General features: G+C 41.0%; 1 protein-coding gene across 1 annotated transcript; it reads right to left on the reverse strand.

Annotated features, from left to right (window-relative positions):
* Positions 1 to 2,228: 2,228 nt before the first annotated feature.
* Positions 2,229 to 6,297, reverse strand: LOC310962167 (cytochrome P450 2K1-like; the record flags this gene model as incomplete). The annotated part of the gene is made up of 9 exons (XM_083934548.1): positions 2,229 to 2,416; positions 2,508 to 2,649; positions 2,802 to 2,986; positions 3,878 to 4,019; positions 4,962 to 5,141; positions 5,298 to 5,458; positions 5,544 to 5,693; positions 5,849 to 6,011; positions 6,091 to 6,297. The coding sequence occupies 9 exons, from the start codon at positions 6,295 to 6,297 to the stop codon at positions 2,229 to 2,231; spliced, it is 1,518 nt and encodes a 505-aa protein (XP_083790674.1).
* Positions 6,298 to 24,089: the final 17,792 nt, after the last annotated feature.

Raw genomic sequence — 24,089 nt, forward strand, 5'->3', positions numbered from 1 at the left:
TAAAAAGCCCAGTCTTGATCCTGAGGTACTAGCCAACTATAGACCTATATCTAACCTTCCTTTTCTCTCTAAGATCCTCGAGAAATTAGTTGCCAATCAGTTGTGTGACTTTTTACATAATAATGAGTTATTTGAGGATTTCCAGTCAGGATTTAGAGCAAATCATAGCACTGAGACAGCACTGGTGAAAATTACTAACGACCTTCTAATAGCTTCAGACAAAGGACTTGTCTTTGTACTTGTCTTACTAGATCTTAGTGCTGCCTTCGACACTATTGACCATCACATCCTGCTACACAGACTAGAGCATCTGATCGGCATTAAAGGAACCGCACTGAGCTGGTTTAAGTCATATTTATCAGATAGATCTCAGTTTGTACATGTTAATGACAAATCCTCCATGCACACTAAAGTTAGTCACGGAGTCCCACAGGGTTCTGTCCTTGGACCGATTCTTTTCACCTTATATATGCTTCCCTTAGGAATTATTATAAGGAAGCACTCCATAAATTTTCATTGTTATGCTGATGATACACAATTATATTTGTCGATCAAACCAGAAGAAACCCATCAGTTAGATAAACTTCAAATGTGCATTAAGGAAATAAAAAGCTGGATGACCTGCAATTTCCTGATGTTAAACTCAGACAAAACTGAAATTATTGTACTTGGCCCCAAAGGCCTCCGAAATTCAATAGCTAAAGATATTGTTCCTCTGGATGATGTAGTGTTGTCCTCCAGCACCACAGTAAGGAATCTGGGTGTTATTTTTGATCAGGATATGTCCTTCGATTCTCACATAAAACTAACAACAAGGACTGCATATTTTCACCTGCGTAATATTGCAAAAATTAGGAACATTGTGTCTCAGAAAGATGCAGAGAAACTTGTTCATGCATTTGTTACTTCTAGGCTGGACTACTGCAATTCCTTATTATCAGGCTGCTCCAATAAGTCTGTTAAGAGTCTCCAGTTGGTCCAAAATGCTGCAGCTCGTGTACTAACTAAAACAAATCGAAGAGAACATATTTCTCCTGTATTAGCTTCTCTGCACTGGCTACCTGTAAAATCTAGAATACAATTTAAAATCCTTCTCCTTACGTACAAAGCTCTTATTGGTCAGGCTCCGTCGTATCTTAAAGAGCTCATAGTACCGTATCACCCAACTAGATCTCTGCGCTCTGAGAATGCAGGGCTACTCGTCGTTCCTAGAGTCTCCAAAAGTAGAATGGGAGGCAGAGCCTTCAGCTACCAAGCTCCTCTCCTGTGGAACAAACTCCCAAATGTTATTCGGGAGGCAGACACTGTCCCCTTATTTAAAAGTAAACTTAAAACTTTCCTTTTTGATAAAGCTTACAGCTAGGGCTTACGATAAGACTTTATTCTGCTTAATGATGCTGCTATAGGCCTAGTCTGCCGGGGGATAATACTTTTCCTGATACTCTGAGCTTCTCTCCTCTCTGTCTGAATCATTCATGTCCCATCAATGCATGTTACTGATTCAGCTTCTTCCCCGGAGCTGTTTGTGCTTTGTCGTCTCGCAGGTCTCTGCTGATCGTGGTGGTGCTTGCTGCCGTGGTCCTACATGACGCTTCCTGCTGCTATTGTCACTGTTACTCATATATACTATCACTAGTTTAATAAACTATAAAATTTGTAGCTGTATCGTAGCTGCTATTGCCACTACTCATCATTGATCGTGTTTGCCACCATAATTATTATCATTTTCATATTCTGTCACCTTAGCTGTGCTTGTTTCTACTATTCTGTTGTATTAACTGCCTTAACATATACGTCATATTCACATTACTATAAATATTATAGTTACTGTTAGGCTTTGCTTGCATCTCTGGAAGTGTGTCTGTCTGTCTCTCCCTGTCCATCTGTGTGTCTTTTCTCTCTTTCTCTCTCCTTTTCTTCCTCCCCAACCGGTGCAGACAGATGTCCGTCCTCCACAGAGCTGGGTCTGTCTGACGTTCCTGCCTGTTATAGGGAAGGTTTTCGTTGCCACTGTACTCTACAGAGGAATTGTTGGGTCTCTGTAAATCATAAATAAGTCATTGAGTGTGGTCTTTACCTACTCTGTAAAGTGTCCTGAGATAACTTTTGTTATGATTTGACACTATAAATAAAATTGAATTGAATTGAATTGAATTGAATAATTAAAAAAAAAAGTTGAATTCATGGCACTTGGTCAAGAAATACTGTATTTCCAGAGCCTTTCTCCTTCAAATACAGGAGACCGCACACAGTTTATGGGGTGATGGGCTGCTGGTGAAGCCCACACGTGGAGTCAGGTCCAGTTCATCCTCTGAAACTCCAGGTGGAGGAGTAAAACGAAAATGCTGCAGGAGGGTGCTGAAGAAGATGAAGAGCTCCATCCTGGCCAGACCTTCTCCAATACAACTCCTACGACCTGCAACAGAGGGAGCGAAGGAAAAGCTTCAGGCCGTCTTACAGTAAACTAATAATTAACTAATTAAGACATGAAGTCTCAGCTCACAAACCTGCAGAAAAAGGCATGAAGGCTTCTCTCTTGACAAACTTCCCATCTTTGTCCAGGAAGTGAGCAGGATAAAAGCTGTGTGGGTTCTCCCACTCACTCTCATCATACAGGACAGAGGTCAAGAGAGGGTACACTGTGGTCCCCTGTGGACAATACAGTCATTGAACAGATTTGTAATACATTAGGGGATTTTATTCTTTTAAAACCAGAAAATACTTGCTACAAGTAACAATTGTCACATTTTGTTTCAGGGCAGGAAGATGAAGATGAAGCTTGTGTTTTTATTCAGTTAAACCTTCTTAATGAAGTGACCCTGGAAGGTTACATCTCGGGTAGTTTTATGAGGAATGGACGTTGGAGCAATGTTGGCCAGTCTCTGTGTCTCATGGATGACAGCGTTGGTGAATGGCAGGTTCTTCCTGTCCTCGACCTGCACTTGTCCACTTCCTATCACCCTGCTCAGCTCCTCTTGGACCTGGTCTGGGACATGAGAAGCTTCTGTTTTTATGAAGACAATTTGCTCAAAGAGTGTTTCTGTGGAAGTTGTGGATGTCTTAAGTTCTTTACCTTGTATTTTTGGATACTTGGCCAGAAGCAGAAGTTGGCATCAACATGTTTGTTAGCAATTAGCTCAAAGCACTACTGTGTCTAAGTACAGTCTCAGTGAACCATAGTGGCTCAGGTCCTTCAATGTCTGTGTGGAGATGCTGCACATGTTCTACCAGTCGGTGGTGGCAAGTACCATCTTTTATGCTGCTGTCTGCTGGGGAGGCAGTGCGACTGAGAGGGACACCAGAAGGCTGGATAAACTGATCTGGAAAGCAGGCTCAGTGCTGGGTAGGTGCCTAGAATCACTGGGGGCCGTGGTGAAGAGGAGGATGTGGACCAAGTTGTCTGACATCATGGACAATACCATGGACAATACCAACCACCCTCCACCACACCCTGATGGAGCAGAGCAGTCAATAGCCACAGCGGGCGGCTAACTGCGCTGCGCTCGAAGACTGAGCGCCACAGGAGGTCCTTCGTCCCTACGGTCATCAGGCTGTTCAACAGTTCAGTAGTGGACAGGGGCCGCTGACCTTGGCTCTGGTGCCAGGCCCAACCCAACCCAACCTCCACCTCCTCACTTCTTTTATTACTGTATCAGTCTTTATTTATATTGTTATTTATTCATATTTCTTTTATTGTTGAATGACTGTCTTTTTATGGTGTACGTATTATGTGTATTGTGAGCTATGGGACATATAGACTTTCCCTGAGGGGATGAATAAAGTATCTATCTATCTATCTATCTATCTATCTATCTATCTATCTACATAGCTTGGAACGTATGTTTTATGTAAGCTGTGCACATCTACAGCTCCTTACCCTGTATTTTTGGATACTTGGCCATGAACAGAAGTCCCCATCTCAGTGTAGTTGCTGTTGTGTCAGTGCCAGCAGCAAACAGATTCCGAATTGATGTCAGGAGGTTTGCATCGTGGTAGTGACTGTTGGTAATCCCAGATTCCTGCAAGTAAAGATTTGTCAGCACATTTATTTTAAAGAAAAATCTGATGCCAAAGTTAGCTTTATTTATTCTGGTTTTGGTCCAGAATACATGAATGACATGTTAGTAGAGTATAAACCCAGTAGACAATGAGATCTACAGACTCAGGTCAGATAGTGGAGTACAGTGGAGTTTAAACTACGGTGAAGCTGTTATGCTGCACACAACTGGAACAAACTACCAGCAGATCTTGCTTTTCCAGTTTGTCTACTATAACTCAATATTATTTTTTTTGTATTGTAAAATAAAGATTATAAAGTATGTTGGCCCTCAGTTGTAAACTGATATGTGACATTTTCCGTCAGTCTGTCCTTTTCAATCTCTGTGATATCTGTAGAATGCTTTGAGGGAATTTTTTCACATTTGGCACAAAATCCAAGGATGAACTGATTAGATTTTCAAGGTCAAAGGTCAACATCCCTTTGACCCCACCAAACACATTTTGGGCATCACAGTGAAATCCGGCAAATGCATTAAAACTTCTCTTTTAACCACTAATACTTCTCAAAATAACACCAAACCTCTGCATTAGCATGATAAGACTCCTTACATAATAAACAAAGCACCAATGGGCTCCTTCCTTTTGGATTGCATTTGGTAAAAAATGTCTCGATGGCTTATTTGATGAGTGTTTTTGCCGAAAAAGATCCTGGGATGATTTAACCTTAACTCAAGAATTCCTATTGTGATGAAGATTAACACAAATGTGTAAAATGGTGAAATGATGGACTTTTATATCAAAAAGGTCAAAGATGGACTTCTATGAGTTTTGCAAAAACACTTTCTGGCCATTTTTCAATTTTCAGAAACAGAGATTGTGATCATATTCACAAATTCCCACTATCCCTCAGCTCAGTAAATATCAAATAATTCAATAAAAATGAACTTTGATGTTTTTCAAACCTCCAGATTCTGCTTTCGGACCAGAAAGGCGTCCACAAGGCCTCTGCACATCTGTGGATTGAGGGTCTCTTTCAAATGACTGAACAGCTCTAAATTCTTTTTTTTAATGGCAGCACCCACTCTTTTGAAAACCTTCCTGTTTGGTACCCATTTAAAGAACCATGGGAACACGTTGTACACCTGTCAAAGAATATACATGTATCAGTCTTTATAACATTTAATATACGTTTTATAAGTCAAAAGAAAAATAAACAATTCCTTCATGCAAATTACAATAGTTTGTTACTAATGTCACTATACTGAAATCACAAGTTTTACAAAATTATAAAATGATACCTGTATTGAAGGGGAACTCATAAGTTGACCACGTGTGTGTATGCGATCTAACATTGCTGTAAACTCTGGATCATCATATTCAAATCTGCTTCCGTAGACCATGGAGCAGATAATGTTAGAGACTGCATGAAATATAGGTTGGCTCGTATCAAAAGCTTCTCCTGTGACGAGGTAAAACAAATTGAAATCATTACTACTTTTTTAACCTGTAATGTTGCTCACATAATTGATTCAAAAGACATTTACCTTTGAATTTCATAAGAACTCCAATGAGCCGGTGAGATTCCTCAATAATTTTGTCCTCACACACCTTCTTGCCCATCCCAAAGTCTCTAAGGTTGGTCAAAGCAAAGCGCCTCATTTCTTTCCATGAATCCCCATTGGACCATATAACACCTGAGTGGAAACAATTCAGCACAATATCTTACACAACTGATGGTTGAAGGCAGAATAAGGGTGTTTTCACACCTATAGTTCATTTGCTATGGTCCGGATTAGTTGATGAGTTTGTAAACTTGGAGCTTTTTCCTCTTGGTTTTTTCTTTGCTTACCATGTCCTTGATCAAATTCATGCATAAGTCGCACTTGATGTCTGTCTCCAAACTCTTCAGCATAGTTAACAAGTGCCTCCTTCACCGCCTTGTATCCAGCCAGGACCACTGTTTTATTTGGTCCCATATAGACGGTGAACACTGATCCATATTTCTTGGAGAGCTGAAAAACAGCAGCATGATGTCATGACTTGTGCTTGTAGAAGAAACACAGAAAAACTACACCTGAGACACGGTCTCACCTTCATGAATGTGCTGTGTGGTCTCTTAAGGTCAAGGTGCAGGAGGTTGCCCAGTAGGGGAATGGGTTTTGGTCCTGGAGGTTCCTTTCTGTCCTCCTGGGAACTGAACCTGACGGAGGAAACAAGGTAGACGAGCAGAAGGACCACCAGAGCCCCCAACAGGGAGATAGAGCTGGAGGACTGGAGAAACAGATCTAATATTCCCATGACTAAAGTGAGGAAAGTGTCCTGAAGTTGATAAGTCACTGACAAAATAAATGTACCTCTGGAGCTTTTAGCTTTGTGAGTCATCAAGTGGAGAATAGACACATCCCAAGGGAGGAGCAGACTGTCATAAACACCCACAACTGATAGTGAATCATATTAGGGTCTTTTCAGGACAGTGTCGTTTGAAATTGGCAGCTATTTCAAATGTAAGCTGTTGCATAACGTTTGTATGTGTGTGAGATAGAGTGGTTCTGATGTTTAACCATTAACAAGGATGTCCTTAGCAGGGGTTGACACTAAGGTTTCAAAAGCACTTGCCCATAGGGCAAGTTCAGGTCACATTCTACTTGCCTGAATGTAATGTTCACTTGCCCGAATAACAACCAAAAACCTGTTAAATAATAATGAGTATAATTTAACTATACCTTTTAGCAAGCGATGTCTCTTAAACACTCCTTACCAGTCACATCCTGACCACATAAAACCATCATTCACTTCCTGCACACTTTGCACAGAAAATCACCCAGTTTTATGTGTCCTTCTTATATCTGGATAATAATATCAGAGGGTATAGCAAAGATATGTCTTCTTTTAAACTTCAATATTTCTTGTAACTGAATAATCACAATCACCTTTACAGTTTATAGCGTGATCAGGCTGACATTTACTTTTTCACTGACACTGTTGCCTTTTTGTTTGCTTTATTACCGTATTTGTTTGGATAATCTTTAACCAGGCCAGGTGTTTGTGTGAATTAGCCAAAAAAAAAGTCTAAAACCCTTAAATAAATAGCCTTTATATTAAAAAGAATCCCTCAAAAATCCACTTGCCCGTTTAGGCAACTAGAAAACGAGCTCAACTTGCCCGAATATTATTTTTACTTGCCCCAGGCAAGCGGAAAACCGTTGGTGTCATCGTCTGCTTAGACCTGCCGTTTTCGCTGGTTATCAGAAAGACTTAAAACTCCCAGCATGCACACTAAAATCCTAAGTGTGTTATTGATGGTTGCAGAAGTTCCTCTAGTGGACAGAGCCTATTGGAGTCTCTGTTACTGGGATTTTATGGCTGATACCTGGAGATAAGGAACCTTTGAAGGCCAATAGTTCATGGAAAACAAATAATCTAAAAGAAAGTCTCTATTTGTGTGTGTGTGTGTGTGTGTGTGTGTGTGTGTGTGTGTGTGTGTGTGTGTGTGTGTGTGTGCGCGCGCGTGTGTGTGTGCGTGCGTGTGTGTGTGTGTGTGTGTGTGTTTTGGAGTGGTTGAGTGCAGTGACGTGCAGTGAGGGTTGGGGTTGGGGAGGCACTGATTCACAAGTCAGGTTTACAAACATACAGCAGGATGCCAATAGGATAGGATGAGAGAATAGGAGAGAATAGGAGCGAATAGGATGCTGAAAACCATTTTAAAACCAGTGCCACTGTATATTTCAGCATATCTTACCTTTACTTATAAATGGCTTCTTGCTTTGACTGAAAGTCCAGCTTTGAAAAAATTGTTAGTTTAGAAATCAAATCCTCCATTTTCAGGGCGAGAAATGACAGCTTGTCGCTAAGCTCTACAGCGTCGCACAGCACACTTCTTGTGTTTACTTTTTGCCCACGGGTCAGAGTTCACCGTGACCTGGCTGACCTGGCAGGCTATCAGGCTGCTCACTATCGCCGTCTTCCTTGAGGCAGAGGTACTGCCTGCCTCAAGGCAGCATTCTCCCTGTGGATTTATGTCTTATCAATAAGATGTAAATATTACACACATACGTAAAATACATTACTGAACACCATGGAAAAGAAGACGTATACTTTTATTACATAAAAGTGTCCTCAACCATCATATAGGAAACATACACAGAAATGGGAACAAGCACGCGCCGTTTGCACGCGCTTAATCCAGTTTGTGAGTGATTGCGCAATCTGGAGGGAGGCTCGGCTGTCCGTGCCTCACCTCTCGTCTCCGAAGGAGACTCCGTTTATTTAAGCAGGAAATACAGAATTTTCTGCGATTTGTACTATAAAAATGGTAAAAAATACATTAAGAACCACACCAAAATCATAGTCAAGAGGACGAATATTAATACTTGTGTTATTTTATTATTTCGTTTCTTTTTTCCTCTCATGATGCCAGGGGAGGCACAGCCTCACCTGCCTCCCCTGACTGCACGTCACTGGTTGAGTGTTTGCTCAAGGCACAGTCACATGTTTGGTTTAGATCCGGGGAGATCAGTCTTTCTGGATCTGCACTGCTATGTAGGCTGCTGCCGATAAAAATAACTTTATTTTCACACTCCAAACTCCAACCCTGACAAATGCTTCCACTCTACTCAACTGCTGCTGATACAAGCTCATTTATATACTTGCTGCAATGTGTGTAATATAACTCAATATTTAGTTGCCTTGTGTTCTAAATTAAAAAATTATACTGTATGCTGACCCTCAGTTGTTAACATATTTGTGACATTGTCCATCCACAGTTGTGCCATTGGCACAAAAAATTCCAATTTGTATGGACTAATGAGATTTTGGAGGTCAAAGTTCAACATCCCTATGACCTCACAGAACACGCTTTCAGCCTTAACTCAAGAATTATTATGCTAATAATAAACATTTAACACAAATGTCTAATATGATGAAATGGTGAAGTTATGGCCTTTTTATATCCAAAATGTTAAAGGTGGATTTCTGTGTGACATCATAATGTTTTGCAAAAATACTTTGGGGGCATTATTCAATGCCCAGGAATAGGAGGCAAGATTGTGACCATATTCACAGATTCCCACTATCCCTCAGCTTAGTAAATGTCAATCAATTCGATAAATATCATTTTAATGGTTTTCTAACCTCCAGATTTTTCTTTCAGACCAGATAGACATCCACAACTTTGACTTCTATGCCTTAGTCTGTCCCTCCTACGGAGCGACAGCATGGGCCTTTACAGCCTCTCTCCTGCTTCTCTGACATCTCTCAGCAAGAGGTTGAGGACATCATTTACAGGATGAAACCTTCCACTTAGGCCCTGGACCCTTTTCCTACAGCCATGGTCAAACCAAACATATACACTCTAAGTCTCCTGACAGCCCGTCATCTACCCCTCAGTCCAAGTGTTGGAAAAAGTAGTTGCAATCCATCTTCAGGACCATCTCAACTCACGCTCCATCTTTGAGAAAATCCAGTCCAGCTTGCGTTCTGTTCACAGCACCAACACAGCTCTGGTCAGAGTCACAAACGACCTGTTGATGGCGGCTGACACTGGCTCACCATCACTCCCCATCCTCCCGGATCTGTCTTCAGCTTTTGACACAGTTGACCACAACATTCTCCTTCAGTGCCTCCACCACACAATTGGACTCTCTGATTCCACCCTGACCCTAACCCTAACCCTAACCTACATGTCTGGAAGAACAGAGTTCTCCTTGGGATACCTGTGGGATCCCTCAAGGGTTGGTTCTCTGCCCCAACCTGTTTACTCTCTACAATCATCCCCTTGGAATAGCATTTATTTGCTACGCTGAAGACACACAACTCTACATAAAATCTGACTAAAGCCATACTGTCATTGTCGTCATCATAACCATCATCGCCATCATCATTGTCACTGAGCACCTGCCTTGAGGAGATAAAGGCCTGGATGACAAAAACGTTCTTCAACTAAATAGCTCCAAAACAAAAGCTGTTTTTTTTTGTCAAAACCTTCCCCCTGTCATCTACAGTCATCAACCTAGGTGTAAGATTCAACACTCATCTCACTTTTGACAACCATTAAACATCTCTGCAAGACCTCCTTCTTCTACCACCTCAGGAACATTGCCCCACTCCGTCCCACACTCAGATGCAGTCAGATGCAAAAAAAACAAACTCTTTTAAGAAGGGCCTGACAACTTTTCTTTTTAAAAACGATTCCCCCAAACTTCAAATCTGTTTTTTAATCTTGTTGTACTCTGTAGCACCTTGGGATTGCTAACAAACGAAAGGGCTAACTAAATAAAATGCATTATTATTATCATCATTATCATTATTATTATTAAATGTAGGTACAGTGGAAAGAAATCCAGACAGTGAGGAACAATTGGGAATTTAAACTTTTTGTAAATACTGGGTACACACAGTAAGGGTTACTGGCAGACGGATCTTATTGGTTGACAACAATTTCACAAATTTGGTTGTGCTACCAAAACATACTAGTGAAGCAACAGCACAGGTCAGATATGTTGAGGTCTTGTTTATTGTGGACAAGAGAATATTACATTTTTATTTTGCAGCATGATGTCATGACATGTTCTGATAGTTCATCACTGCTCGCAGCTTTAATTATTATATTACTTCTGGGTATTATATTTCCATTTGAACTTTTCAATCATATAAAGCATGTTGTAACTTTTTTATGAAATGAATAAAGTTCATGATTAAATGAAGCCACTCATCAGCATGGTAACATTATGGACTAAACAACTGGGTTAAACACTGACAATGTCTAAGTGCCAGTCTCAGGGGTGATGACGTATGAGCAAGAAACAATCGCGCCATGGCCCGGATCTTTGAAGTAACGTGAGTGCAGGCCGCAGCCGACTAGCAGGGGAGGAGGGAGGGAGGGGCTTAAGCATGGCACTGATCAACTGGGCCAAATGTGGGTGCACACTCAAAAATGGCAGTTAAATAAGGCACGAAATAAAAGCATAAAATCCCCTCTACGTTCTTCTCATTTTATTTCCAAACTTCCCAGTGTCAGGGTTTTGGGTCCGGGCACCCTGTTGGTCTGTTTGTGTACTGTTGGCTTTGCCTTTGTTTGGAGACCAAGTGGTTTTGTGTTTGTGGCTGTGACGCCACTCCCCCTGTTTTCCCGCCACTTTTTGCCCACACCTGTCCTGCCAATTAATTTGCTCGTTACCTTGTTTTCTCCTGCCCAATGATTGGTCTCTGTCTCCCTATTTAAGTTCAGCCTTCTCAGTATCCTCTGTCAGATTGTGCTTGCAAGTTTGTGTGCTACACTGCCTGTATTGGATTTACTCTGCCGGTGTTGGGATTACTCTGCCTGTGTTGGATTCACTCTGCCAGTTTGGATTTTCTGTTTCTGTCCACTGCCGGAAAGAGGTTTGCCCTCTGTTACCTGATTGCTCTGTGGATTGCTCAGCCTCTGTTCCCTGGACACTTGATGGACTTTGTTTATCTAAAACCTTAGTTGGATTTTGTGTCTTCTGTGCTTTGACTCTTCTAAGAACTGGACTAACTGAAAATAAAACCTGTTCATTGAATCTGCTTCTCATCTGGTCTGCTTTTGGGTCAAACCCAACCCTCCTAACATCCAGATGGCTTTACTGCTGGTTTACGGCTAATTTCCTTTGTTGCTGATGGATTAATAATCTCCTGTTTAACTTCTGTGAGAGTGTTCACTGAATGGTTAAAATGTAAAAGTTAAAGAGTGGATCTATGCTAAGCATGCAACAACATATATTTAGCAACTTTGTTTTTTTTTTTTACAATGAGGAAGTGGCACATCACAGAAAATACATTCTTCTTCTCTTCCCTTTAACACACATCAGTTTAGCAACTCAGACAGTTAATAGCTAAAAAGGAAGAGAAAAAAACATGCAGGATGGTTAAATTCAGATGGATTAGAGTGTTTTTATTGCTTATACTGGGGCTTCTGATTACAGGTAAGAATATAATACATACAGAAATACCAGAAAGATTACAAAAAATAACATTATTGGTATGTTTAATCCTACATTATTACAAGTGTGATCTTAATTTAAGTAAGACAACCAAGAGCGTGGTTTGTATTAGACGTGGAGTTTCAGGAAATTTGGAAGCAAAACAGATTTTCTAAACAGTATAAGCAGCACAGTTTTTTACAACACACTAGATTATGTGCCAATGACTCCCAACACATCACATATGACCGTTCTACTTAATGTTAACGTAACTATTTTGTTAGGCTTAACACGTGTGATAGGGTCAGGAAAAGATCATGGATTGGCTTAACATGAATGGAGTTATTTTCTTTTTTCAAACTGTTGTTTTTGTCATGAGTACTTTCACACAGAATGGCAATTTATGGATTTTGTGGAAAATGTGGATTTTTTTATGAGCTTTCGCAACATGAATTAAGGCATAAGGATTTTGCAGCATCAGCAAAACTGTACTCCTATCTTCCTTTCACAATAAAAGCAATTACATGAGCCTATCTGGCCAGTATTTTGCATTTTCAAGTTGTTTATTCGTCACGCCCCCTGGTTGTAAAGTTGACATTTAGTTTTTACTTGAAACCCGAGCACGGGGCAAAAGATGTTGTGTTTGTTCAGGCTGTTCTCATGGTTCATATGACGTAAAGTAATGCATTGCAATTCATATGTTTGCCACATATTTACTACTTTACTGTATTTCACGTGTCAAAATGAGGTACCTCCCACATAGAGAGGAGGGTGGAGGTGGAGGATGGGTCCCAAAACACTGACCTTTCACCTGGTGGACTGGTGTTTGTGTTCCGGTAATACTCAGCCTAAGCACAACCTTTTTTTCTAACCCTAACCAAGTTGTTTGATTTTCTAAGCCAAACTGTAATGTAACGTAACCGTTGCGATCCACTTCCGGACAGCATTTCCAGTATGAAATTGAACGTCATATTTCGTAAAGAATAATACAAATTTTTGTGCATTACCTTATGCAGGATATCCTACGAACCTGTGGATGAGAATACATTGAGTTGTTTGATGGTGACTCATCCATTCACCCTGACATTTCTTCCTATACAGACTTATCTTAGGTCATCTAACTTCCATCATAATAAACCACCACCACCAGGTAAGTGCAACGTTGGGTGCAGAGACCCAGTAAACGTCTAAATCAGCGTTAGCATTATAAGACCCATTAGCTCGTAAGCTGTCTATTCACAAACCTGGTGTGACTTCTTACAAACCTGCAAGCATTACGTTTTAGATGTGATACGACTTTGATGTAACGTTAAATAGTTCAGGAAACTCGGACACACAAACGTTACGTTTTTCCTCCATCTTTCTAACTGGCTTGATGTCGCTCTCTGGTTGCCTAGGAAAAGTCATATTTAAAGCTTCTATCTAATTGGTTGCGCTTTTAAAAGGTCAGCGGCAACTAGGTCAAAGTTCTTGAACTTGAAAACCCACATTGAACTTTAAGAGCAGCGGCAGAGAGGCAAATCTGAGCGGTGCGCGCCGCTACCTTGGGCGCTGGTGCTACATTGGGCGTCAGCGCCTCCTCCTTAGAAATTAAATGGAACGATCGGTGCAAAGCGTTTTCACCACGTATCATTTTTAGGGGCCTTAACTGTCAGGATAAAGCTACATTTATATTTCAAATTTTGTCTCATTTTCCTCTCATATTTTGAACAGCAGTGACTGGACAACATTCCCTCAGCTTTGTTGTCAGAGATGGAGATGGAGTCACTTTGCCTTGTGCACATGTGAGAGGTGATCAGGACAAATGTGACAGTACCTACTGGATCTTCAGTGGTCCAGGAAGCACATTGTCATTAATGCTTGTGAACCTTGGGCAGCTTGATGATAACTTCAAAACCCAATCAGACAGACTGAGTGTTACAGAGAAATGTTCTCTGGTTATGAAGAAGATCACAGATGAGGATGTTGGTCGTTACACCTGCAGACAAGTCAACATATCAGGACACCAAGATGTTCACGTTTACCTTTCTGTTGTTACCAGTGAGTCTTTACATCATAATGTTTTCAAACTGTAGAGCAATTTGCTGAAATATTACAATAGATATGATTGCAGTGGGAACGTTCATTGTACTTTTATTGTCTTCTTCTCACAATAACTCCATCTTCCCCAGTGACTGAACAGAAGGACAGTGATGAGGTGACGTTAAACTGCTCTGTGTCGACGTATGAATGGTGTGCACACACAGTGGAGTGGTTGTATGAGGGCAAAGATGCAGATAAAAACTTGGAGACCGGAGTGGAGTGCTCAGTTACTGTGACATTTCCTACTGGAAAGGAGAGACGGAAGTCAAAGTGTAAAGTGACAGCTGATTACAGTGGAGGAGTGCAGCTGTTTGACTTCAGCCCTCAGTCCTCAGGTGAGATATTATCATCACTTTAGTCTGACGTAACTCTTTTTTCATGACGATATCCTTTTTCTTTTAACGTAATGTACTGTCGATAATAAACCTGTATATATTTTTCTCATCATACCTTTTGATTGCATTTGTCATGTCAGCAGTTACTGTTTTATTGAGAACAATGCCGGCCATCATCGATGCTTCACAACAGGGTAGCATATCAAAATCTTCTCTCTTTGTCTCATGAAGTTTGGATGTCAGCATGACACATACAGTGGGTATGGGTCATGATATGGAGATAGTCACGATGGGGAAAACACTTTTATTATCTTTTAGCCACAGGGTTTTAAATAGAACAGAAAGCTGCAGCCAAAAAATGTATATGTAATGTTTGATTCTAATATCCAGGCTGGTGGAGGTTCATCATTGTGTCTGTGGGTTTAGCAGCGCTCATAATAATTATTGTTACGGTCAACATATGGGTGAGAACTAAAGGTGAAAACATTCACACATTAAATTTCTAAGAAAAAGAACATTTGAAAATGTGAAGTTACCTTGTGGAAATTAAAATCGACTTTTTTGTCTTTTCAGCGAACAAAACACAGACGGTTGACAATGTGAGTGTTAAAAATGAATAATCAAACACTTGTGTTTGTCGTATTTTAATGTTTACCATAAGAATAAACCAACACAATCTGACTCCCAACTAATCACATGCAGTGGCTTGGTCAGGACCTCAGGTTTTTAGTTCTCTGGGTCAACCTTTTGCGTCATTTTTCAACTTGCAGGGTAGGGTTTAACCTGACTCTTGCCAGATGACTTACATTCTGCCTTGCTCTTGAATCCGCCTCGCTCCACTCAATCATCTGGATTCGCACAATAGGAAAGTGATTTCAGGGTCCGCAAAAAAATGGTCAGGCCACTCAGGACCAGGCGGGGCTTTAAGAAATTACTGTGGCGGCTCGCATCAAGGAACCAGGTGTCAACATCGATGCTGCTACTTCATCCGTATTGTCTAGTCTATTTTTTAAAAATCAAACAGAGAACAGCTCTGAAGGCTTTTTTTGGTGGGAACCATGTCGGCTTTTCAGTTTGGCTTTTCCCTGCATCGCTTATCAGCGTCACGGGTTGTTTTTGATGGGAGTGGTTGAAGTAGAACGTCAATGAAGATGATGACAGACAAGTGGTTTATCCAATCATATGCAAGGATTTTTTGATACGGCCCAGCCTCCTGAAATCACTTCCCAGTCGAGCGATCCCAGATGGATGAGTGAAGCAAGGCGGAACGAAATTCATCTGGCGAGAGTCAGGTTAGGTTTAGCCAACTAGGTTTAGGAAAAGATTGTGTTTTGGGTTAAAACGCATATGTTTGTTCCTTAACATGACGTTAGTTAAGAACTTGTTACTTAAAGGGATACTTTTACCTTTTTAAATCCAGCTCTTTGTCATATAATTGTGCTCAGTGTGTGCAGATGAACAGTGTTTGACTTCCACCTCATGGAGGAAATCCCTGTGGAGCATGGAAGGGCATCTTGGCAGTCTCTTGGAGGACCTCTGATGCGCCGAGCTCCGTGCCCAGGGTGCAGCCATAGAGGGAAGCCATCCACCTTTTTTTCTGAACACATTGCCATGACAAAGAGCTGGATTTAAATCAGTAAAAGATCCCTTTAACCTACAAAGGTGTCGCTCATTAACTTAAGTACATAAGTTAAAATAAGTCAATGCTGACTTTTACATAGAATCTCCCTATGCAGAATGTGTGCGTGTCATACAGCAGCTCAAGGATGCCTTGTTGTCTATCAGATGCTGTGGGCTGCTGATCTAGCTTCTGTATTTGACGAGTTAGGAGTGAGAACTGTACTATAAACTGTACTGACTGTATTGTTCTGAATTAAGTGGCTGCAGCAACAAAAGTGATTTATTCGCGCCATTTTATCTCCATGTGTTGTGTTGTTTTTCATAGGAGCTCAATGAAGATAAAGACGAGGGTACAGTGGCCTATGAAAATGTTGGAGGTTCATCTGCTATTATCAGACTCCACTGATCAACACAACTCACCAGAAAATGAGTCCACTGCAGTTAAACAGCATCTCAGGATCATTCTGTAGTGATGAATTCTTTTCTGAACTGCAAGTAAGAAATATGGAAGCTTACTTCCGCCAGCAAAAAAAAAAAAAAAAAGAGGAAACGTTTGCCTTGATAATAAAAGCTCATGTTAAGTCAAAATTATGAGATAGAAAGTCATGGTTATGAGTCACAATTTACGACTTACCTCCTAATCCATGATTGTGACTTTTTATCGCAATTGTGAAATTCAAAATTTAGTTTTTCTCATCTCATAATTTGGAGGCTGACTTTTCATCTTTTTTCTGTTGCTGGCAGAAATAGTCATCTTTTAAAAATGTTTTTCATGTTGTAGCTTTGCCTCATTTTATCATTGTTTGTACAGAAGAACTCGTCTTTAAAGGCAGAATCAGTAGGATGGGATGGTTAATTTACTCTTCTTCTGGAACAAACATTGTCTGCTTGGTGTTTCACCTCCCCACATTTGTTTTTGGATTATTTTATAGTACTTTTTGTAGCTTCTTCTTGGATGTGTGTTTACGACCTGGCACCTGGTAACTATGTTTTGACAGAGATTGACACTCAGAAATGTCACAAACATAGCAAAATAAGTAAATGCAGAGGGATTTCTTTTTTATGACACTATATATTGTTTTGTAGGAAATCCTACTCGTTGTGCCTCTTTGAACTCTGTAATAGAAGTGGCCCATCAGTGTCTAAACTGGTATTTTTGCTTAAAATGTTATGTTAAATCATTAAACTATAATAATTTGTACAAAGTATTGAAATTGTGTCATATATTTAACTCAATAAACAAACAAAACATATTAATCCAAACAAGAAATTGTTTGGATTAATATGTTTTAAATATAGACACATGAACAAGATATTTCTTAACATTTTATAAGTTATTTGAACTACGTACCGTTTTTAGTTTTTGAAATATGCTAAAAAGGTGTAAAAGTTTTTTGATAGTTTCATCTGCACTTGAAACTTAGGTTTTGGCGGACGTCAAGCAACGTGATGACGAGACAGAAGCCTTGGCATTCTGCTGCAAAACGAATCAATGCTCTGACCAATATGGTTTTTCATTTAGGGTTGATTCAGTAAAATGTTTTCAATATTTTGTAGAATAAACCTTTATTGTAACTTATAATATACACTCAACAAAAATATAAATGCAACACTTTTGTTTTTGCTCCCATTTTTCATGAGATGGACTTAAAGATCTTAAATTCATTCCAGATACACAATATTACCATTTCTCTCAAACATTGTTCACAAATCTGTCTAAATGTGTGATAGTGAGCACTTCTGCTTTGCTGAGATAATCCATCCCACCTCACAGGTGTGCCACATCCAGATGCTGATCTGACATCATGATTAGTGCACAGGTGTGCCTTAGACTGTCCACAATAAAAGGCCACCCTGAAATGTGCAGTTTATTCTCACAGCAAAATGCCACAGATGCCACAAGCATTGAGGGAGAGTGCAATTGGCATGCCGACAGCAGGAATGTCAACCAGATCTGTTGCTAGTGCATTGAATGTTCATTTCTCCACCATAAGCCGTCTCCAAAGGCGTTTCAGAGAATATGGCAGTACATCCAACTGGCCTCACAACCGCAGACCACGTGTAGCCACACCAGCCCAGGTCCTCCACATCAAGCAGGTTCACCTCCAAGATCGTCTGAGACCAGCCACTGAGACAGCTGCTGAAACAATTGGTTTGCATAACCAAGCAATTTCTGCACAAACTGTCAGAAATCGTCTCAGGGAAGCTCAACTGCATGCTCGTCGTCCTCATCGGGGTCTTGACCTGACTCCAGCTCGTCGCCGTAACAGACTTGAGTGGGCAAATGCTCACATTCGATTGCGTCTGGCACATTGGAGAGGTGTTCTCTTCACGGATGAATCTCGGTTTACATTGTTCAGGGCAGATGGCAGACAGCGTGTGTGGCGTCGTGTGGGTGAGCGCTTTGCTGATGTCAATGTTGTGGATCGAGGGGCCCATGGTGGTGGGGGGGTTATGGTATGCGCAGGCATCTGTTATGGACAAATTGATGGCATTCTGAATGCACAGAGATACCGTGATGAGATCCTGAGGCCGTTGTTGTGCCATACATCCATGAACATCATCTCATGTTTCAGCAAGATAATGCACGACCCCATGTTGCAAGGATCTGTACACAATTCTTGGAAGCTGAAAATGTCCCAGTTCTTTCATGGCCAGCATACTCACCGGACATGTCACCCATTGAGCATGTTTGGGATGCTCTTGACCGGCGTATACGACAGTGTGTACCAATTCCCACTAATACCCAGCAACTTCGCACAGCCATTGAAGAGGAGTGGACCAATATTCCACAGGCCACAATTGACAATCTGATAAACTCTATGCGAAGGAGATGTGTTGCACTGCATGAGGCAAATGGTGGTCACACCAGATACTGACTGGTTCTGAGTCCCCAGACCCCCAATAAAACAAAAAATGTACTGTACATTTCAGGGTGGCCTTTTATTGTGGACAGTCTAAGGCACACCTGTGTACTAATCATGATGTCAGATCAGCATCTGGATGTGGCACACCTGTGAGGTGGGATGGATTATCTCAGCAAAGCAGAAGTGCTCACTATCACACATTTAGACAGATTTGTAAACAATGTTTGAGAGAAATGGTAATATTGTGTATCTGGAATGAATTTTAGATCTTTAAGTCCATCTCATGAAAAATGGGAGAAAAAACAACAGTGTTGCGTTCATATATTTGTTGAGTGTAATTCATGGACTTTGATGGCTTCCCTGGAACAGCAAAAAAGTAAGAGTATCATCACATTTTGTTTTTATAGTAACCTGGAAATCAAGATATACTGTTACCAAATTTCAATTTGCTCATTTGCTGCCTCTTGGCACACACCGTTGGAGCTTATTAACTATGTCAAATCCCAATATACCAAAATTGGTGCTGTTAGGGAAGAATTCATTGTGGTGTCAGAAAGAAGACAAAATGCCAGTCCTGTATGTCTGATGCTGAAAAATTGCTTGAACAAGGAGAACAGAAGAGTCGTCAACACAAAGTAGTGTGTGAAGCCATCTCAATTTTGAGGCTCTAACAGAAAAGATCAGCTTCTTAGAGCATAGTAGATATGATATCATCTCATTGGCTAAAATGCATAAACATGACATTAAGGAAGTGACGTGAGTGTTGTCATCTAAGTCTGCAGCTGTATAGCGGCCTGCAGACCAAGGGAATTGGGACCTTGACAGAATCCAGGGAGTTTTCCTTTCCGCCTAACGGACAAAGAAGTAATATACCAGAAGCCCACTATACTACAAGGCTTGAACATAAAACCCAAACTGTCTTTGGGTTTAAATTAAATTGGGTTTAAATTAAATATTACGTAACAGGTGCTGCTTGAGTTTGGAAGGTCTGTTGCTCGTAGCCAGACCCTATGTCTGAATAGATGTGGGCTTGGCTTTCCAGGCCAATGACCATTTGGCAGACACTTTTTGAGATCGAGCTGACCTGTCCTCTTAATGCCACGTCCGAACTCTGGGAAATGTTTGTTTATGTCCAAGAAACTGAAGTCCCATTTGCACACAGCTGTTGAATAAATATGATAGTTACAATACTGAATTAAAGTTATTTATATCAACAATGTAGATTGTGTGGTCCTCTATATTTGAACAAGAAGGGCTTGCAAATACAGTATTTCTCAACCAAGTGCTATGAATTCAAGTGTTTGATGTGTGTGTGTTAACGACAGTTTGCTCCTCCCTTTCACTGTGCCTATTCACCACTTAAAGCCAAATAAGAATCCAGAGGTACATGTATTTTGTCAGTGATGTATCAACTTCAGGACACTTTCCTCAGTTTAGTCATGGGAATATTAGATCTGTTTCTCCAGTCCTCCAGCGCTATCTCCCTGTTGGGGGCTCTGGTGGTCCTGCTGCTCGTCTACCTTGTTTCCTCCATCAGGTTCAGTTCCGAGGAGGACAGAAAGGAACCTCCAGGACCAAAACCCATTCCCCTACTGGGCAACCTCCTGCAGCTTGACCTCAAGAGACCACACAGCACATTCATGAAGGTGAGGCAGTGTCTCAGGTGTAGTTTTTCTATGTGACTTCTATCAGCACAAGTCATGACATCATGCTGCTGTTTCTTGCAATATCACCAAAATCTCATATCACGATTTAGGTAATTTCATATCCTGTTAACAGTATATATCACAACATAACGCTTTCTGTAAAAAAAACTAAAGTCATATATACATATTTACTTCATGTAGGCTATCAATAAAGGCAAACTGAAAAATACCCTCCCATTCTGGGCAGCAAGCGCCTGAGAGACAAAAGCGGGGTGAACAAGTACTGCACTTCATCTTCACACACCTCTCAGCCTATAAAGTGCATAATTTATGACACCACCAGATAAACGATAGAGCAAGATATGAAACCATAGACATTCATTTTCCGTCACACGACAAATATCATATCGCACAGCCTTACTTGCCAGAATGGATGTCAGGATTCCCGCCCTGTCAGTCTCCTCCCTCTTCATTTTGTGTGAATTTGTCTCCCTCTGTCTGTTTCTCCCTGCATGTGTCATTCCCTTTGTGTTTGTCTGTTGGAGCTGGTAGGTGTGGTTCCGCCCAGTTGTGGCTCATCTCCTCGTCAATGCCTGGATAAATAGCTGGATGTGACTCACGGAATATTGCTATTTCGTGGTTCGTGTCTCTCTCTTGGTGGGCTACCTACTTCTGATGATCATATTTTCTATGTTGCGTTTTGTGTTGATAATTGTTTCTTTGTTTTATTTCCCCGAGTTCCTGTTTTCCTCTTCCCGTTTCCATGTTTCGTCTCCTTGTCCCCGTGTTTGGTTTTCCCCTCGTCTCCACCTGGACCCTTTACCTGTTTTACCATTCTCTGGTTTTTGTTTGTTTCTCGTATTTGTTTATGAAATATCTGTTGAAATCTTACTCGGTGTCCTTGTTTGCATTTGGGTCCTGCGTTATTGAGTTATTCCCCGCACTGTTCCTGACAAAAGAGCTTTTAATCTTCTTCACCACCCTCCTGCAGTACGTTTGTTTCTCTCCTCCGCCTGGAGTTTCAGAGGATGAACTGGACCTGACCCCACAGTTGCACCTCACCCCTAGACCCTTTCCTCATAGAGTGTTTGCTACCCTACATACAAAAAGAGGAGGGCTGGAAAATTAAAAGAAATGTTAATTAGTGTGTTTCTACCAAAAATGCAGCAGATTTTTTTTTGCAAATCTGCACCAGGCAACACAAATAACAGGCATTAGGTGTGTTTCCAATAAGGAAAAATGTGTCCGCTCGGAAAGTTTCAGGACACACCCACCAGAAATTTATGTTCATTAGCCGTGTTTCCATTACAAAAAAAAGGCTTGAGAGGGATTTACGAGACTCCAGAGGTGACGTATCCCTCTGAATGGGTTTCGATCGCTGGTTATCAGCTGATTAGTGTTACATCAGCGCGCCGCCCTTTCTCAAAGTTAGAAATACAGAATAGTTGTAGTTTCATTTAAGGTAGCCCGTATGATTCACAACGTCAACTTATGTACAAGTAACATGAAAGAAAATCATTCTGGGCGTTGTAAAAGTGTTTGTTGACAGACAGGCTGTCACTCCGCTGCAGTACTATGGTGTGTGTGTGTGTGTGTGTGTGTGTGTGTGTGTGTTCATTTGTGTGCTGTAGGTGCAACCGGCACCCCAAAGATGATTGTTCATTTCTGGAACTTTCAGTTTGATTATGAGAACTAGGCCCAAAGCCTGGCAACCTCTGTCGCTGTGGCATTGTCACAAACAAAGGCCTGCCATGTAACCTTCTCCCCCACAGGTCACACCCAGGTGTGATTCTCTAAGGGACCCCAAACTGTTCATTGGCTGACCTGACCTCTGGTGATGACATCACCAGTGTCTATAAAAGTGTAGGACACCCATTCCTTCTCTCTCTCGGATCTCTCTCTTCGAATCTCCACTCAACTTGACGCTCTCCTGCGGGATCCAGGGACCAGCTGCCGCTGTCCCTAGGCCTTGAACATGGCCTGTACTGAGTAGGATCATCAACCAGTTGCCAACTCAACTGAGCAGAACAAAGAGCGATCTGAGTCCTCTTTTGCGTAAGAGCAACAACCAAGACAAGAACCTTTCTTCAACCAGCTTCCTTCCAAGGAAGAGCCACTGGCATCGAGCAACGCAACTTATCTTTCCCATCTCATGGACTGGTAACTAATCACCAACTGGGCATTACTACATGTTATATGACTGTATGAATGGCTAGATAGAATTGTAACTTTGTTATAACCTGAATAGGAACTGAGATCTCCAGCCTGCTGGCTTTTGTGTAACTTAATGTTCACAGCTTCTCTGCAGGGGTCCAAGCCCCCACCTCTCATCTTTGTCTCATTCTCACACACACACACACACACACACACACACACACACACACACACACACACACACACACACACACACACACACACACACACAAACACACACACACACACACACACACACACACACACACACACACACATTTGCTCACTTTTAAATCCTTCAACTTATTAAGCTATTACATTTGTCCGTGTTCAACCGTTAATTAGTAGTTTAATATATTTAATGAGACTTTTATATTAGTTGTCACTCCGTCTATGACAGTGGTGCCCCGAGGAACTCTGGTTTAACTAGAGTAAATTTTTTTATGATCTTTGATAATTATTGGTGATAACTTATATTTACTTGATTAAAGATAAGTTTATTGAGAATACTCAATCTCATAATCTGAACGTGAGTCAAGGCCCTACATTTAATTGGTTCTCCGTGTGAAGTTTTTAATCAATTAAAGTTATTAATAAAGTTATTTTCTTTATTAATTTTCTTTATCAAATATTTCATTTGATAGTCACACTTTTGATCCAATTAACCTAAAGTACCTACAGTGTCAATGGGAGAAAGAAAGAGGGAGCATGCAGCAAAGGACCACAGGTCAGAGTCCAACCCGGCCGCTGCAGCACTCATTTTAACAAGCCTGTGCAAAGATGCGCGTGTACAGATCATTTTCTGCATTCTACTACAACACTGGATAAAAGTGTCTACACTATTTCGGCGTGCTGTTGCTGCGTCTGTACTACCACACGTCACATCCCGCTGAGAGCTATATCCAGTCAGCAACTGGGTAAAGCTCAGGGGAGAAAAACTGCCATGCAGGGCAAACAAACGGCCGCTCAAACGGCTGCATGAGCGACTCATATGCAAATTAGGGGTGTTTCGGCGAGATAGACCCACCTCATTCTGGGTATTCGAGCCCAATTATGTGACAAATTACACAGCATGAATTCAAATTTTTCAACATTTCAATTGATTCTGCTAACATCACTGACATTGATGAATCAGAAATAGAAGAAAATAATATTGTATCTGTGAGTGGTGAAGTTCACCGAGCTGTGTGCACTTCAGGATGATGTTATGAACCCAGGCAATATGGTGTTTGATTGTCTGACTTTGGATTTCCAAACAAGTACTGTACTATATGAGACATATAGAGATCAATATACACTCAACAAAAATATAAACGCAACACTTTTGTTTTTGCTCCCATTTTTCATGAGACGGACTTAAAGATCTAAAATTCATTCCAGATACACAATATTACCATTTCTCTCAAACAT

The sequence above is a fragment of the Echiichthys vipera genome (genome assembly GCF_963691815.1).
Source record: "Echiichthys vipera genome assembly, chromosome: 19".
NCBI lineage: Eukaryota > Metazoa > Chordata > Actinopteri > Perciformes > Trachinidae > Echiichthys > Echiichthys vipera.